The 17616-nt window shown below is 34.0% G+C and overlaps 2 protein-coding genes across 5 annotated transcripts in view; one reads left to right on the forward strand and one right to left on the reverse strand.

Annotated features, from left to right (window-relative positions):
* The window catches only part of LOC136029910 (adhesion G protein-coupled receptor L3-like), a 127196-nt gene extending 122407 nt beyond the window's left edge, over window positions 1–4789 (forward strand). The window contains exon 15 of the mRNA XM_065708421.1: window positions 4666–4789. Coding sequence (XP_065564493.1) covers window positions 4666–4766 — 101 coding nt within the window. The 3' untranslated portion in view covers window positions 4767–4789. The remainder of the gene's footprint in view (window positions 1–4665) is intronic.
* Window positions 4790–8031: 3242 nt separating this feature from the next.
* Window positions 8032–17616, reverse strand: part of LOC136029914 (retinol-binding protein pinta-like) — a 113263-nt gene continuing 103678 nt past the window's right edge. For all 4 annotated transcript variants that reach the window (XM_065708428.1, XM_065708426.1, XM_065708430.1 and 1 more), the window contains exon 7: window positions 8032–8470. In XM_065708428.1, the coding sequence (XP_065564500.1) occupies window positions 8370–8470 (101 nt within the window). In that variant the 3' untranslated portion in view covers window positions 8032–8369. The remainder of the gene's footprint in view (window positions 8471–17616) is intronic.

Below are 17616 nucleotides of genomic sequence, written 5' to 3' on the forward strand. Positions count from 1 at the left end.
ATTGTTTTGGAGAGGTGAGTGCTGATAATATATTTCATAATTGTCACCATATCGACTTGCCCTCTGATAATAACAACGATCCAGATTGGACTGACAAATTCTTGAAAGATTGCTTTGGAGAGCCGAACGTGACTCCCTCCATTATTTCAATGAACATTGTCCCAGCTCAGCCAAGTGCCTTTGAACAGTAAAGTGTACTAGGGGATGATTATGTGTGAACTGACCAGCTCAGTCCCAATACTCATAAACTATTGGAAGATGTCTATGGAGAGGTGAATGCAACTCCCCCTAATATTTCAATGGAGGGTTTGGATGTTAGTTCTTCTCAGTAAAGCGCCTTTGATAAGGGTTTGGTTGTTAGCTTTACTTAATCTAATGGCTTTGAAGAGCAGGGTATATCCGAGGATGATTTTGGTTGGATTGACCAGCTCAGTCCAAATACTCATAAATTTTCGGTGGTTCGTTCTGGAGAGGCGATTGTAACTGCTCCTAATATTTCAATGAATGTTACCCCAGCTTACTCAAGTACCTTTGAACAGCAAAGTGTGTCAGGGAATGATATTTCTAGGGCTAAAAACCTTATTCCAGAAACTCTCGGAGATATGCTGAATTAACTGGGTGATTTCAGCCCGCACTCCAACCGTCTTAGACATTGATATTGAAGAAGGACAGAGAGATATGGGCGTGGTAAAGAAAACCTCTGCAACACCCTATGCGCGAGATATTTGATATGCCGCAACGGCTACGACCGAACATTAAGGTGAACATAAAATTTAATGTTTGCACTATCCAATTTCATTTTGCGAAAGGTACTTGCTGCAGTACTCGATGTAACAGTTTCTCTCACCTCGGCAATGCTTTAAGTACGCAAGCGACAGATTATGAGTTCTGTTACTTTGTGGAAATAATATCAAACTACTTGTTCCACATACAATCACCAATCAGCGACATATTGCCGTGGGTTCAGCACCTTCATCGACTCTTCATTTATCATTGGTGGAATTTCTTCAAAACTTGCATTTGCATTTGCAAAACTTGCTAGTGCCATAGGACCGTGGGAAAGTTCCCCACACAAATTTGAAAAGTCTGGACTATCCTCTCTTCTGTGTAAAAAAAAATGAAATCCTATGGGACAGTGCAGGAGTTGACATTGCAGTCCCTAGATTAAGATTCGCAAATATTTGGAAATGGTACAACTGATACAATGTTTTCAAAACTCACGGTATCATTGTATTGGACCTGTCCTGTACTCAATATATGAGTATTGTACAAACGAGGATTGTACATTTAGAATGCACCTTTTCTGATCCATTAGCTGAGAGTATCAAATAAATCTCATTAAATGAATTTGAAACCTATTTGGAAATCACTCCCGAAGGCAGTGTTCTGCTAGACCTCGCATCAGGAACACAAATCAAATAATCAGTGTATTTAATACGGATCCGTACATATCCAAATACAAATCTTATTGTATACCCTCGGATTTCTCCTGAAGAAATTCATTGTGGACAATATCCTCGGAATTTTCTTCAAAAAATTCAGTGTGGACTTATCATTATTAATAGCAGTTCATTGAACGCAAAGACATGCGATTGGCTATTCATCTTTCAAACAGCGAAGAATACAAAATTGTTTGATCCTCTTGGTCTACCATACGCATTTTACACTCTGCTCATCGATTATATTTAAAGCAGTGAGAAAGCTATTATTCAAAATCAGAAGAAAACACAGTGGTTAACTGGGATTTAACCACTAAAAGTGGTTAACTGTGGTTTTCATGAACTATTATATTTCGCTTTCCGATATCGTGGCTATGCTTACAATAAATTTCTCAACATTTACGTAGACATCCCTCGCCTGAATAGCCTCCCAGTGGAAAATACATTATAATACCTGTATAATATTGATGTCAATGTCCTACAAATAAAATGTTCTAAAAATGTTTGTAAATTTGTTTACTTATAAAACATGTATATACATAAAATTTGACTTTTTTCTCCTCTTTAGATTTATTCTTCTATGTATAGGTTGCTGTCGAGAACAACCTAATGGCGGCAGATCATCTAAATTCACTGTATATTGATCTTGATGTTCAAAGTCAAGGTTACATTTTCTACAGCACAATGTAAATTCACTCTTAATGTATCCCTTTGTGAAGTCAATGATACTTTTTTTCATTCATATTGTAAAATTCACCTGTTTCAATTCGCTTATTCGAAAAAATATCAGATACAATTTTTTCAAATGGAGAATCACTTTCTGTAATAGCGAAACAAAAATCAGTAGGCTTGTAATCATAGTAATCTTGGTCTTCACCGCAATATCGCAGAAACTAGAATCTCTTGTTATTCCAATAGTTGAAGCGCAGGCCTTATTCTTCCTCCCAAAACAACTTAAAACCATGATGATACCAGTCTCTTAGAAATAAATTGAAATGTCTTTTAGGGTTCTTTCCAATCATACCAAAAATGTATTCTCCCACTGATCTCATTTATTATAATGATGATTGGAGCATAGGAATCCTCTAGTGTGAGAATCACAATTCGCATCAAGAAAGGAATTAAATTCCTTAATTTGTACTGCATATCCTCTGTGTAATTTACACGGATTGCATAGTCTAAGCTTTTCATCATACTCATCAACAACCGTACAATTCTCACAGGAAGACCAGCTACACAGCGTGTACATGCATAGTGGACACGTAAAGAAAATTTTTTCAGTGTTGACTGTCTCACCGCCACAATCAAACTGATTTATGATCGATAGAGAATCCTTTTTTCTAGAAAGAGAGAGAGAGGGAGAGGAGTAATCGAGTAACATCATAATTCAACTAAATCTGTTTGAATAGGATCTTCTCTATTGTCGATTTATTTATTATTCTAGTGAAAGAAATCACTAGGTTAGAGGCTTAAATCATCATCACTGAATTTCTAAGGTAGTGTTCAAAACTAAACCCACAATAACATTTTGTTTTGTTTCGATTAGTATATCAATAAATTGAGTAAATGCGTTTGAACCAGGACTCATTAGCATCATACTATAATCCAAAGTTGGAAATGCATCATTAGTAATATCATCAAGCATTCTTTGAGAAAATATTTTCTTTTGCCCAGATAACTTTTGAAAACGATCATTTATATTCAGACATTTTTCCAAAATAACAAGATCCCGTATGATTTTATGTTTCATAAATCCATCCATTTTTAATCATAACACTCTAACAGCTGACTGCAGACTAACTAACGGATCTTAAGATTCTATTCTACTTCGAGAGTATTCGCATATAGAGAGAGGAGTGGTGACCTGCTAAAAGATCTAACAAGAAAAATATTTTCGATTTAGAAACATTTTTATTTCATAATTACAACAATATATCACTCATTTTTCACTTACTGATTCATCTTATTGTCCTCAATATATTTCCCTATAACATTTAAAGCAGCTTGAAGTCTATGTATATGCATTATATTAAGTTGTGCTGCAAAACATAACTGTTCTTTCAATTTAAATAAGCTCAATGATATCACGTATCTTGCATACATGTCATCCTATTCAGGGCTTGGTTGAAATTCCTTTTGTAGTTTCTACTGCTACGTTAGGTACTCTTGTCTTTGTAGTATTGCTGCTGTTACCAGCTCTACTATCAACTTCCAATAGCATAAATACACCACTCATTTTGTTCATTTTGTCTTGTCATTTTGTCTTGTTAAATAAAAACTTGATGAGAAAGATATATCCAAACAGTTCCCTCTCTGATTCTACTTTCGTTTTAGTATAAGATACATTGAAAATGAAGCCTTATGTTGGATCTGTTTGCTACGGTCGATTGCTAGGGCCTCATGGCCATACGCAAATGAGATTCTCGTGGAAGTATGCAAATGAGTTGTAGCCTCTGTAGTATAATCATTCTAGTTGCTAGGGAACGTCCATGACCGGACCAGGTTGCTAAGTAAACCGGTTATGCCAATTTTTTGTTAATATACTTATGCTAATGAGGATCATCCGGGAGTATTGTCCTATCTTTAGAGCCTCGAGTATAGACTCCAGACCTGGTATAATAACACTACTAGTGTTCTCGGTGTTCCAGTCCTTGAATTTAATAGCTACTAACTTTACAAATTGGAATATGTCATGACAATGGTAGACCGTATCCGTCTGGCTTTATCAGTGATGAGGAAACTAAGGGTCCAAGGATGCCTATAGAGGACAGCAGGGGGTTCGAGTCCCCCTAGAAGACTAGAAATTGAAGAAATTGCATGATATTCGAAAATAAATATGACACTTTTCTGGTAACACTTTTTTCAAACCTTCGCCCCTCCCCTTTAGGAAATTTCTCCCGGGAAATCTTGTTCGCTTCCACTGGAAAATTATGTGGACGCATTATATGGGTTTCTATCTCCACCGCAGTTCTAGCTGTTCACCCCGGGAAATCTTGTTCGCTTCCACCAGAAAATTATGTGGACGCATTATATGGGTTTCTATCTCCACCGCAGTTCTAGCTGTTCACCCCCCCCCCCCCCTACCGAAAATTCCCTCTCTGAAAACAAGTCCCGCGGAAAATATCCCCCAGAAAATACATCCTCGCTGAAAGGAAATCATTCACCGTCCACAGCTACGCTACACAACAGACATTGGGTCATTGTTCATTGACATCTTCTATTCTAGGATTCACATCAGATACCGAAGCATCAGCGGGGAAGAAATCTGCTCGCAACGATCAGTACAAATTGAATGTCAAAGCCTATGGTTCAGATGTTTACTATTAAACTTACCAGTTTGATATCATAAATGTGATTTTTAGGAAAATTTTAATTCGAACCTTCCTTACATTTTGATAAGTGAAGTTCGAGTTTCCCACAAATTTATATCAGAGGGAAAAATTATGCGCTATCAGGTTTTTCTTAAAAAACAGAGCAAATGTTTTCTCTAGGGAAAACTATAAGGAAAACCTGTCTTCTCACTCTTCGCTTCTTTCTTATTTTCTTTCCCGCCTTTCTATCTTTCTATTTTATTTTCACATTTTTTCAAAACTATTTGCTATTTATTTTTTTCATTATGTTAATTTTTGTATTTTTATTTTATTTATATTACTATTTTTTCTATTAGCATTTTCTTTCTTTCTTTTTTATCTTATCTATTCACTTCCTTCCGATTTTTCCATTATGCCCAGTATCGCAGGCTTACGTATATAGATGTGTTTTAATGCATGAAGCGGGAGATATGTTGATAAATAAGAAAACAGAATTGTTAAGTCAGATTGTAGACATATATCGTAAGCCTTTGTTACTTACAAGGAGTGAAAGGGGTGGGGGGGGGGTAAGTCTCGCAAACAGACTACCTTACCAGTGACCATAGCCTCTGTAGATTTGTTTTAATGCACGAAGTAGAATAGATGAACTGAAATAACATGACAACATCACAAAATGCGAGTTGACATCTATGGTGTAAACCTTTGTTCAAACAAGGAGTCAGGAGGGGGACATAAGTTCTACAAGCCAACTACCTTACCATGAAGGGGAAGGGATGCACTGAAATAAGATGACAAAGTTACAAAATAATATTGTATACATACAGTGTATGCTTTTGTTCCTAACAAGGAGTGGAGGGGGTAAGAACCCACCGTGGAGTGGAGGGGTATAATTCCTAAGAACTCACCCCCTATTAGTTATCATACAATCTGTAGGTGTTTTTTAATACATGAAGTGGAAGAGGTGTAATGAAACATGGTGACAAGCTTATTAAGTTTAGGTGTATGCATACAGTGTATGATTTTTTTCTTAGCCAGGAGTAGAGGGGTTAAGTCCTAGAAACCCCCTTCTCCTCTACCAGTGATCATAGCCTCAATAGAAAAATTGAATACACGAAGCGGAAGAGAGGTATAATGAAATAATATGACACAATTTCAAAACGAGAGTATATATGAATATTGTAACCCTTTGTTCCGAACGAGGAGGAGGTAAATCCTACAAGCGCACTCCCTCATTAGTGACCATTGTCTCGGTAGATCTCTACTTAAGTTAGTTTTTCCTAAATTCATATGTCTTCTAATAGTGTTTAACGATATTTTTCTATATCAAACTTTAAAAAGTTGGCACATCACTTTTCTATATCTATATATAGGAAAATTATTTTTCTATATATATTAAAAGTGCATATTCAGGTTGACTAAAGTTTTTTTTTATTTAACAGGTATTCTTTTATGTAAATTAAAACTCATTCCAACTACAACACTGTACCCGATCAAAAACGTGGCTATGCTGCTAAAAAAAAAAAAAAAAACAAGCAGCTGGAACTAGAGATTTTGGATTCGCGTTCAAGTCATGCTGACAGTTTTCTAGAAGGACACTAAAACTATCCTCGTTTGCCCATTTTGGCCCTTTGGCCCCAAAAATTATGGCAGCCCAGTATTTTTATGTAGTTTGTATTCTTAGAACAAGTATAATCCATTGCTAGCTGTTTTTAAGTTTTTGAATGTTTAATGGGAATTATCTTAGTGTATGTAGCTAATTCTTTGAAATTATATTTTGCATATTTTTTTGCCACGATAACTCAAGACTATTGCAATAAAGTTGACCTATATATTTATCTACTTCTGTAAACGTGGGTTATGTTCAGACATGCACGCAGGGGAGCTAAGGAAAGTCAGCCAGTACCTCTTAACAATCACGAGATTCTTGCAATATTTCAAATATTTTTGTATAGATTTCACGTATCTTGCCTTTCTTTTGTTGCTTTGTTGTATTTTTTTTTTCAAATTACGGCTCCCAAAATTCCGGACATACAAAAAGAAATTCATGCTTACGTGCCTACTTTTGTTCTTTTCGTTATTGTTTTTTTTATTGATAGATTATGTTGTAGAATGAATAATTTTTAAAAAGTACAGTAACTAACGTAGACAATATATTAACCTCTGACAAGTTAGTCACTCAGGCTCTGAGCTCGTTCGACTACAGGTGCATGAAGCACTTACTTGGACTCAACCAAGTCCAGATTGAAATAACCAAGTCCAGATTGCAACCAAGTCCAGATTGAAATAACAAGACATCGCTATATACAGAAGTTCGACCTGAAAACCATCATTCGCCGGCGTGCATCTCTCCTGGTTTGGACATAGCTTTCGCTGACCTAACAGTTCCATTGTTTCAAGGGCACTAGTCGCAAACCACTCTCAAGCTAGAGGAAAAAAGCATGGAGGCCAGTCAAAATCCTAGAAACACTAGATCAAACCCATTCTTGAATCTATTGGTGGGTCGTCGATGGCAACCCTCCTTGCTCAGAGTTGTGGTCCCTTTGACTCTTGATCGTACCGAATGGAATGCGATCGTCTGCCACAATCTAGCCCCAGAGAAAGCTGCAAAGCTTGTGTCCTGACTCAAGTATAAGTTAGACTAGCTGATGTGTAACTGTATTATTTTTTTAGATAATTTGTACCTGATCTGTACTATCATTTTTCTTGTAGCCAAGTAATGCCAATCTATTAATGTGCAAAACTTGTTTTTCCAGTCACTCTGATTTCATTTTGATTGATCATTTGTCTGAGAAACGTTTATTTTGGATTATTTTGGAGCCAGCTGAATCTTGGATGGCCAGTTTGTATTTTTGATCAGATTTCGGTGATCCTCTTGCAGGCCCAACTTGGCATAAAAAAAGCTATGGCCTCCTATTCAAAACCGGTTAAGATTAATAGAGTCAAAATTAACAAAAAATTACTTTTAGGAACAATAAAATATTTGAACAATATTCACAGCTTGCCTTAGCTACTTTTCTTCTTTTTGTGCGAAAGAGAGGCCAATGAATACTGGCTAAATATAGTTGTAATTTTTGTTTTTATTGTTGTTTTTATTGACCTTAGTCCGTTTTTTAAATACAAAAATTTTTATGTTTTTGGCTTTCATGATTGACATCTATGTTTACGAAATTGACCTCTTTGAGCTACCCCCATTCAACCTCATTACTTATATCTTCTTATTTCTATGACCATGATTTTGTTTTCACTGATCTTCAGTACAGTTTTGTATTTAAAGCATACAATTTTAATATCAACAATTTTAATATTATTAAAATACACAGTAGAGTAAAATAATTTATTGTTCCTTGTTCAATTACCGCTTCTAAATACGAAATTTTTAGATTGACGCCAGTAACACTTTTCAGAGTTGCATGCTATGAAAGTAATGGCCCTGAAAGCCATGGAAAATGCTGGTTCAAACAAGAAATGGAGGAATTCAAAGCACCCTCAGAGTTATTTGTGAAAATGTATCCCTAAGTAACACCCTAACTAATACACATTTTTCCAGTTTCAAATGCCCTTTTTAAGTACTTGTTCTCCTCTTAACACCAGCCTTTCAAGCTTCACAACTTCAGAAACTTCACAGCTTCTCAAAATTCTTTTCTGCCACAGATTCTTTCAGGTACTTGTCTTCTTCTAAATACCATTCACGTGCTGCTTCTGTGCTCTGCTTCCAGTATTCTGAAACGAAGAGTAATTTAAGAAACGATAAAATAAATTAGGTTATACGAATAGTTTGGCCTGCCAAGCAGGTCTAAAGGGCCATACGTTTCGTTCAGTAACAAACAATATAGTATTTTCTACGCTTCTTTTCCAGGCAATTTTCCAGATGATTTACGGAAGAAAAAATTAAGACTACTGAGAAATTAAAAAATAACTTTCTAGAATTTTGATCAGAATTGGCCTTGTCCAATGAAATATATGATTGTAGAAAATCGAGGGGAGGCCTTTTTTAATTGTAAACTTAAGGACCTAACGCGTCTTATAAGCTACGAAACCAACTGGAGAACAATCGGACGCCCTTTCAGAGCTGTTTTTGCCGTCAAGTCAAAACTTCAAGATAGCCCTGTTCATCAAAACAATCAAGAAATAAAAACATCTGGATGCAATGTGATACGCCCTGTCCCTGAGGAGGGGTTAGGAACAAACAGGGTTACAGGAAGGGTTACAAACAGTTCATTTCAAGAGAAGGTCTTCATCGATGAGTTTTAGTAGAAAGACGGACATGTTAAATCTTGGTGATACCAATATCATCCAAAGATGCTTAGTTTGTAGGGTCAAAGGGCCCAGTGTTGGCCCCTTGAGCCACAACCCTAAATTAAATACGCTCTCCTCGCCGATTTTGTACTATAGAAATGTTAAATCTCTTACGACTTGAGAGGGTCATTTAGGGAATGGTTTTAAATGATAACATATAAATAATTAAAATCTAGATGATACGACTCCAAATATACAACAAAGGAAGCGCATATTGTACAAATGGTGTAAGTCTTGTGTGAGCACTTTAGATAAAGTATTTAGCCTACATTTATGGAAAGAAGCTTCCCATTTCCAAGTCTATTTTATTCAAGGATTACTGAGCTTACTGGTTACACACCAGATTCTTTGCTGCAATATACATCACAACTACTAATGCTAGCAACTAACTGCAGCACCAATCTGCCTGAGGCTGATAGAGCTAGAACCACTCAACCTTTTCCCCCAATCTATCACAAGCTTCTCTCTTCACCCCTCGCACTTAGTCCCAATTTTCTTTAAATCTTGTCTATTTACCTATTCCCACTACATTCGGGGAGTTCGGCTGTTCATTTACCTCCATATGGATGATAAATTGAAATATTTGGCAATCTGGTATCCTCTATCAGTAAAACATGGCCTAGTCATCTTACCTTTTCTTCTTTATTTGTACTTGCGTAAGAACAAAACGTTTTTCAGCCTCATTGTGGCATCAGAAATTATGTGGAAAATAACTATTCTCTCCCTCTATATATCCCTGAAAAGTGGGATCAAACCGCATTTTTCCTACAGATTACTGTTTGATATACGGTCAGTTCAAAAACTATCTGAAGCTTTCTTTATGCACTACCTCTGGAAAACATTTTACAAGTCTTTCTCGGCCTTTCGAAGCACCCACATATCAGAGAAATACTGAACCACTGTCATGACCATTGGTACCAATATTCTAACCATACGAAGTAATTTCTTAGGCTACACTGCTTTTCCATTTGCAAAAGATTAAAGAGAGAAAAAAGAGTTTAGTTTAAATAAAGCAGTGGAACAGAGACATTAGAAAAAAAAGTTTAAATAATAAAAAAAATCCGAATATTCGACTTCACGTCTGGGAGCCTTTTTCAACGAAAAACAACTAAGAAATTTTTTTTTTAATGTTTTGAAGTGTTTAAAATGTGAATTATATTTATTTGTTTATTGTTGCTTATTTTTTTTCTCTTGTATTTGTTGGTGTTTGTTCAGATGGTTTGATTTTTTTAAGTAGTTTTCCTTAAAGGTTTTTTTTCTTTGAAACATGCTCCCTGTCGTGGAGTCGAAATATTGGGATTTCTTATTATTTATAGGTTTGTTGGGTTTTTTTTGTAGAGTCTTTTTTACAAATAATATGGCGTAGGTAAGTAGATCCTTTATAGACAATAGTAATAGTACAGCCTTTAAAAACTAGGTAAGTTTGAGTTAAAATCAAATTGCCATCAATCCATGGCTAATTGGAGAAAAAGCCAAGACAGAAAGTCTGAGTGAAAGGCACAATCGTCATAAGCCTTTTGCAGGATTGTATAAAAATGATGTCATTTTCACTAGTTGATAGACATTCTATCAACAAGTCTATTTGCTTGATCAGTTTTCTTGTTACCTAACAACACCTCCTCACCCTTGTTTATTCCTAGTCTAAGCGTATCAGAGACTAAATATTAAACCTAACAAAATTAAAATCAAGACAATATAACAGTAAAGTTCTGCAATACACGCACAAAAAAGATAATAACATGGTATTCTATTTAATTTTCCCCAAAGTTTATAGCTAAGGGTCTTAAAGTCACTATTTACAAATATGATGGAAAAACTGCATATATATATATATATATATATATATATATATATATATATATATATATATATATATATATATATATATATATATATATATATATATATATATATACATATATATACTAGCTGTTGGGGTGACGGTTCGCACTACCCCAACACCTAGTTGGTGGCGGCGCTTCGCCTGTGTCCCGGTCGTCATTTATATTCCCTGTGTCCCGGTCGTCATTTGTGTCCCGGTGTCCCGGTCTGTATATACATTCGTTTTTGAATTGGTATGATGATGAAATAAATTTTTGTGTTTTTCCCCTTTTTTCTTTTTAGTTTTTTTTTGGTTTTTATCTTTTTTTTAGTTTTTTTAGTTTTTTTCTTTTTCTTTTTAGTTTTTTTGTAGTTTTTACCTTTCTAGTTTTTTTATTTTTATTTTTATTTTTTTTTTAGTTTTGTTTTTCTCCTTTATTTTTCAGTTTTTTCTTCCTTTTTTTATTTTTTAGTTTTTTTAGTGTTTTAGCTTTTTTTAGTTTTTTTATTAGTTTTTAGTTTTTTTTTTCTTTTTAGTTTTTTTGTAGTTTTTACCTTTTTTAGTTTTTTTAGTTTTTTTCTTTTCTATTTATTTTTTTTTGTAGTTTTTACCTTTTTAGTTTTTTTTATTTTTATTTTTATTTTTTTTAGTTTTGTTTTTCTCCTTTATTTTTCAGTTTTTTTCTTTTTTTATTTTTGTTTTCTTTTTTAGTTTTTTTAGTTTTTTAGCTTTTTTAGTTTTTTTATTAGTTTTTAGTTTTTTTTTCTTTTTAGTTTTCTTGTAGTTTTTACCTTTTTTTTAGTTTTTTAATTTTTTTTTGGCTTGAATACATTCGTTTTTGAATTGGCATATGATGAAATAATTCAGCCGTCATATGCGGACAGACAGACATAACACACAAACGACTTATTTATATATATATATATATATATATATATATATATATATATATATATATATATATATATATATATATATATATATATATATAGATATATATATATATATATATATATATATATATACTCCATAAATATATATATATTTATATATATATATATATATATATATATATATATATATATATATATATATATATATATATATATATATATATATATATATATATATATATATATATACTAGCTGTTGAGGTGGCGCTTCGCGCCACCCCAACACCTGGTTGGTGGGGGCGCTTCGCCCCCCCCAAGCCCCCCCGCGCGCGTAAGTCGTTACGCGCCATTGTAGTTGTGTCCCTGTGTCCCACCTGTGAATATAGAAAGATATATATATATATATATATATATATATATATATATATATATATATATATATATATATATATATATATATATATATATATATATATATATATGTTTTTAACTACGTAAAACTTGCGAATATACAACATTCTTCGATGTCCCATTGTCTGTGCATATAAATAGATTGTCAGGTTTACCGACTCTTGAACATGCAACATAAAATTGCCCATGGGAGAAACAATCCGTATTCAGATCTATACCTGATTATTCTAATGATTGTCCTTGAGCTTTGTTGATGGTGATTGCTAATCGAACATTCCCTGTGTCCCCGTCGTCATTTATATATCCCCCTGTGCCCCCGGCATCCCCCTTGTAGTTGTGTACCTGTGTCCCGGTCATCGTTTATATTCCCAGTATCCCGGTCGTCCTTTGTGTCCCAGTCTGTAATTTCTCTTTGAGCGTCCCAGTCGTCATTTATATTCCCGGTGTCCCGGTCGTAATTTGTGTCCCGGTGTCCCGGTCTGTAATTTATCTTTGAGTGTCCCGGTCGTCATTTATATCTCCCGGTCGTTATTTGTGTCCCAGTGTCCCAGTCTGTAATTTCTCTTTGAGCGTCCCGGTCGTCATTTATATTCCCTGTGTCCCGGTTTTTAGTTTTCTTTTTCTCCTTTATTTTTCAGTTTTTTTCCTTTTTTTTTGTTTTTTTTCTTTTTCAGTTTTTAGTTTTTTTAGTTTTTTTTTATTATGTTTTTTTCTTTTTAGTTTTTTTGTAGTTTTTACCTTTTTTTAAGTTTTTTTAGTTTTTTTTTCTTTTTTAGTTTTTAGTTTTTTACCTTTTTTAGTGTTTTTTTAGTTTTTTAGCTTTTTTAGTTTTTTTAGTATGTTCTTTTTAGTTTTTTTTGTAGTTTTTACCTTTTTTAGTTTTTTTTCTTCTTTTGTATTAATGCTAAAGCCAAGGTTCGAAACTTGAACCTCTCGGACCTGGAACCTGGAACATAACGCTTTACCAACTCAGCTACTTCGGCACGCTTTCTTTTCTTACTTTCTCTATCAGCCGCAAGTTTTTTGGCATAGACTCTTTGAGCAGCTTCCTCGGCTGTTGCCATTGTAGGTTCTTCAGTCATTTTACAATTAAACATTTTTCCGTCCACGATCTTCTTACAATTAAAAATTTGTCTTTGAACGATTTTCTTAAATACCTTTGATGACGTCATCGTCAGAACAAACATGACGACAACTAACTTCATGACGACATGATGACATGTTGTCACTCGACAGACATAACCCACAAACAACTTATATATATGTATATATATATATATATATATATATATATATATATATATATATATATATATATATATATATATAAACGAGCAATAATTGTGTATGTATGTTTTTATATACTTATTTATTTATTCGGAAACGGATCCATATTTTTCGTTAATTTTTTTTCCTGGAATTTTGTGGCCTAAAAAAATGATGTAGAAAGTTAAACGTTTTTGAAAATTCGTTAAGAGCCTCAATTTTGGAAAAAAATATTTATGTGAGTGAATGAAATTGTTACACTTGTCACACTTATGTAAAAAAATTAAAGATTTTCACGCGTACTTTTAATTGCTTAAAGAGCAAAAAACCGGTGTTTGTAAAATTATTTTAACAGTGTATTACAGCAGTTCAAAAACCTTAAAAAAGGAAACCAAAAGTTTGAAGCATAGTAGACAATCAATGTTAGAAATCGGACTTGCTTCAATCAATCAAATATCTTTGAAAAGACAGTATGAAAGGACATTCCCGTATGAAAATCTTATCTAGAGTTAGACCCAAAAATTGGAAATTTACAGATATTACAAATGACAATTTGTTGGAGGAATAAGAAGTTTTTGTCCCACCACCTGAACAATCACAAAGTCTACATCAGTAAGATTCATCATGTAAGACTAGACCAATAAGGGCAGCTAAAGCAAAGGAGATTGGCATTAACTTCACGATGAGTGAAAATCAACAGCCTTGACTCTCAAATGAGACAAGACCCAAAAAAAAATATACTTTACAAGTGTTGTAAATGATAATTCGTTTGGACAAAAAAAGTTTTGTCGAACCACCTGAACAATTAACATATCTACAACCTGGACCATCATATAAGACTAGACCAATAAGGGCAGATATAGAAAAAGGTACTGGCAAATTGTCTGAAGTAATAGATATTCAAAAATTGAAACTGAGCATTTAAATTCAAACATATTTCCAAAGTAAGAAGATTCTGCATGGTTCTTTTTCTCAAATCCAGCCATTAATTTTGTTCTTGACACTCACACTACCGATTATAGACTAAACAAAGTCATAGAATTTTTTTCAATTTTTAATAATAGAACTATTTTGAAACTTGAATCCATGTTAACTAGCCAAATGTACTGTGGAACTGTGATGCTAACTCCCCATCAAGTTTTTATAGTCACATTCAAGGCCATTAAAATCGATTGGGAAAGAGATTAATAACTCCTGTGCAATGCTGCATGACGTCACTCTCATCCATATGACGCGATGAAGATTACATACGAAAAATTTATTGCAGGGCGGATTCATTAAACTCTCAGTATCTGTTGCGCAACTAACATCCCAAGGTCAGAGAAATCACTTACGTAAAAGTTCATTGACTCTCAGGAGTATCTTAGGGCTATATCGTTGCGCAAGTAACACTCAAGGCTAGAGAAAGACCTTGGGAGATGGCCTTGACAATGTTCATTGATCCTCAAATGGCCTTAGGGAATGGCCTTGACAAAGTTCATTGATCTTTAAGAGTGCCTTAGGGGATAGCCTTAGTAAGCGAGGGGCTACTTACTTTCTATTAACGGTGTAGATCCAAGCGAATTCATTATGCACATTCTACTTATGTTATTTGAGGCCTAACCTATAATTTGAGCTTCATGGAAGGAATGCTGAACGCAACATCATGTTTAGTTAATGATTCCAATTTCTACAACAGATTGTATCGTTCGCGTCTATGTTGTACCGTTGTTAAACCATTGGTAGCTACCACAATTTCTATCGTTGATATCACAAGTTTTATCAACCTTTGATCTCGTTGGTTACAAACCTGAGGCTAGTATTGCAATATGGATATCTAAAAGCAAGTATATATCTCAAAAATCGTATTTGATTTCAATAAAGATTTCATTTAAGAGTTTTGACCTTATTAATCATGGCCCCGCACAGGTATTGACTTGGTAGAGTGGTGATGCGTCTCCCGTGTATGTTTTTCCTGCCTCCTCTTATGAAATTGAGAACTTTAGAAATTCCAAAGAAATCAGTGTTGTATTTTAACCCTCTCAAACCGTCCAAAAGGTTAAATTATTATTGGCGTTTACTGGAAGCAACACAAAATTCCATGATTTTCTTTCAAGCAGTATCTTTGTGTAAATGGTATTTTAAACTTTATCTTATTTTGGGGGGAAGGTGAAGTGGGGGCCAATACTGCACTCATTTTTGGCACTTTCTGGACTTTGTAGGCTTGACTCCATGGTTCATTGTAAAATATCTTCGGTACAGGTTTTGTTTCTTAATTCACAGTAATTCCTGTTCATTTTAAGTCTATATTAAATAAAAAGGCAAGTTTTTTCAACCGAAAGTAAGGAGTGACATTAAAACTTAAAACGAACAGAAAGTATTCTGTATATGAAAGGGACTGTTCCCTCCTCAACGTCCCGCTCTTTACGCTAAAGTTTGACTCTTTGTCACAGTTCTTCTTTTTAAAACAATAGAATTTTAGCGTAAAGAGTGGGATGTGAAGGAGGGGACAAATATTTATGTAGATAGGAGCTTGAAACTTCTATAATAGGGTTTTCTGATTGTAATTTTTGTTAAGATTCTATGACTTTTATGGGGTGTTTCCCCCTATTTAAGGCTCGTAACTTTTTATGGGTATAACTAAATTTGATGAAACTTATATATCTAAAATCAGCATGAAAACAAGATTCTTTTGTTGTAGCTATTGGTATCAAAATTCCGTTTTTAGAGTTTCGGTTACTATTGAGCCGGGTCGCTTCTTACTACAAGTCGTTAACACGAACTGTTTGATCTCGCACAAGCGAGTATCAGTTAGTTTAAGTTTTAAATATGATCTTTATATTTCACAGAAAAGTATAATTTTTTTGTCTGGAACCAAAAAATTCAGAAAAATAGAATTTAAATAAAAATCAATTAAAAATATATAGCACACAATTAAAAACTTATTTACAAAAATTGAAACTGAAAAACGGCCAAGTCCCAACAGTAAGGTTAAAAAGAGAAAAAAACCTTAAGGATACTTCATATATTCTAAACACAAATCATTTTATGCGATAAAACGTCATGAGGTAAAACATCATAAGATATGATAGAATCATAAAACGTCATTTTATGTTTGGTAAAAGTTACATACTAATATTAAGACATAATATTTAGCTTTCCTCCCATATCTTACAAATATTTTCTTGCTTATACCGTAAATTAATGATTTTTCCCGCCAAGCGCTTGGAAACAAAATGATACTAGTTAATGAAAGTAAACGCACTCAAGAATTACGCTTATGTTAGATCTGATAAAACCGGTTTCATAGCCACAAACACAAGTGATGGATGAAAGAATGCTTCCGATTTAGGCTATATATTTGCAAAATAGGGGGGGGGGTAATATAGAGGGTCTGCAAGTGAATTGTGTAAGCTACAATAACTTGGCATATTATGAAGCAAGAATTATTTCCTAACTTCATACTGTCCAAATACTTAACCCCCCTCCCTCTAATGTTTAGCAATAAACCCACAAATTTTATAAGTTCAATGTATTTTGTCACCCATCACTTGTCTTTGTGGCTATAAACCGGTTCTCTCGGAACTAACCTAAGCGTAATTCTTAAGTGTGTTTCCTTTAATTGACAAAAACCAGCGAAATTATCGATATCCTGTAAAATTGTGAAGATGTGTGATATACCTTTTTATTTTAGGCAGTTATATTATTTCTTTATTGCACTATATTATTCATTAAGTGGATCGTTATTCATTTGTTGGGTTTCTTTTTTTATATTTAATCATTATATAATAAACTGTTATATAAAACGAAACGTTGTGTGATGTAGTAAAACAATAAAACGTTGTTTCGTTATTGTATGTTTGGAAAACGCTATGTATCAAAACGAGCCCGTAACAAGTAGGCCTTTTAAGTTTAGATAATAAGATGCAGGTTAGACTATTCACAATTGGGATTAAAAATATGTTAGTACCTCTAGCTGAAACATTACTAAGAAATACAACGTTATTTACCAAAATAAGGATGTAATAGTTAGCTAGGCTTTGTAAATTTACCTCATCGAAGTTAGGTTAGAACATCCACAGTTGGGGACTAAAAATGCTTTATTATCTCTGGTTCCTCAATTCCTGACGTGGGGCGCAGGCCCCATCCGCGGGGCATGGGAATAATTTTGTGGGTCTTAGGCAGGATGTCTATCCTTA

This window comes from Artemia franciscana, chromosome 8 (genome assembly GCF_032884065.1).
Source record: "Artemia franciscana chromosome 8, ASM3288406v1, whole genome shotgun sequence".
Classification (NCBI taxonomy): Eukaryota; Metazoa; Arthropoda; class Branchiopoda; order Anostraca; family Artemiidae; genus Artemia; species Artemia franciscana.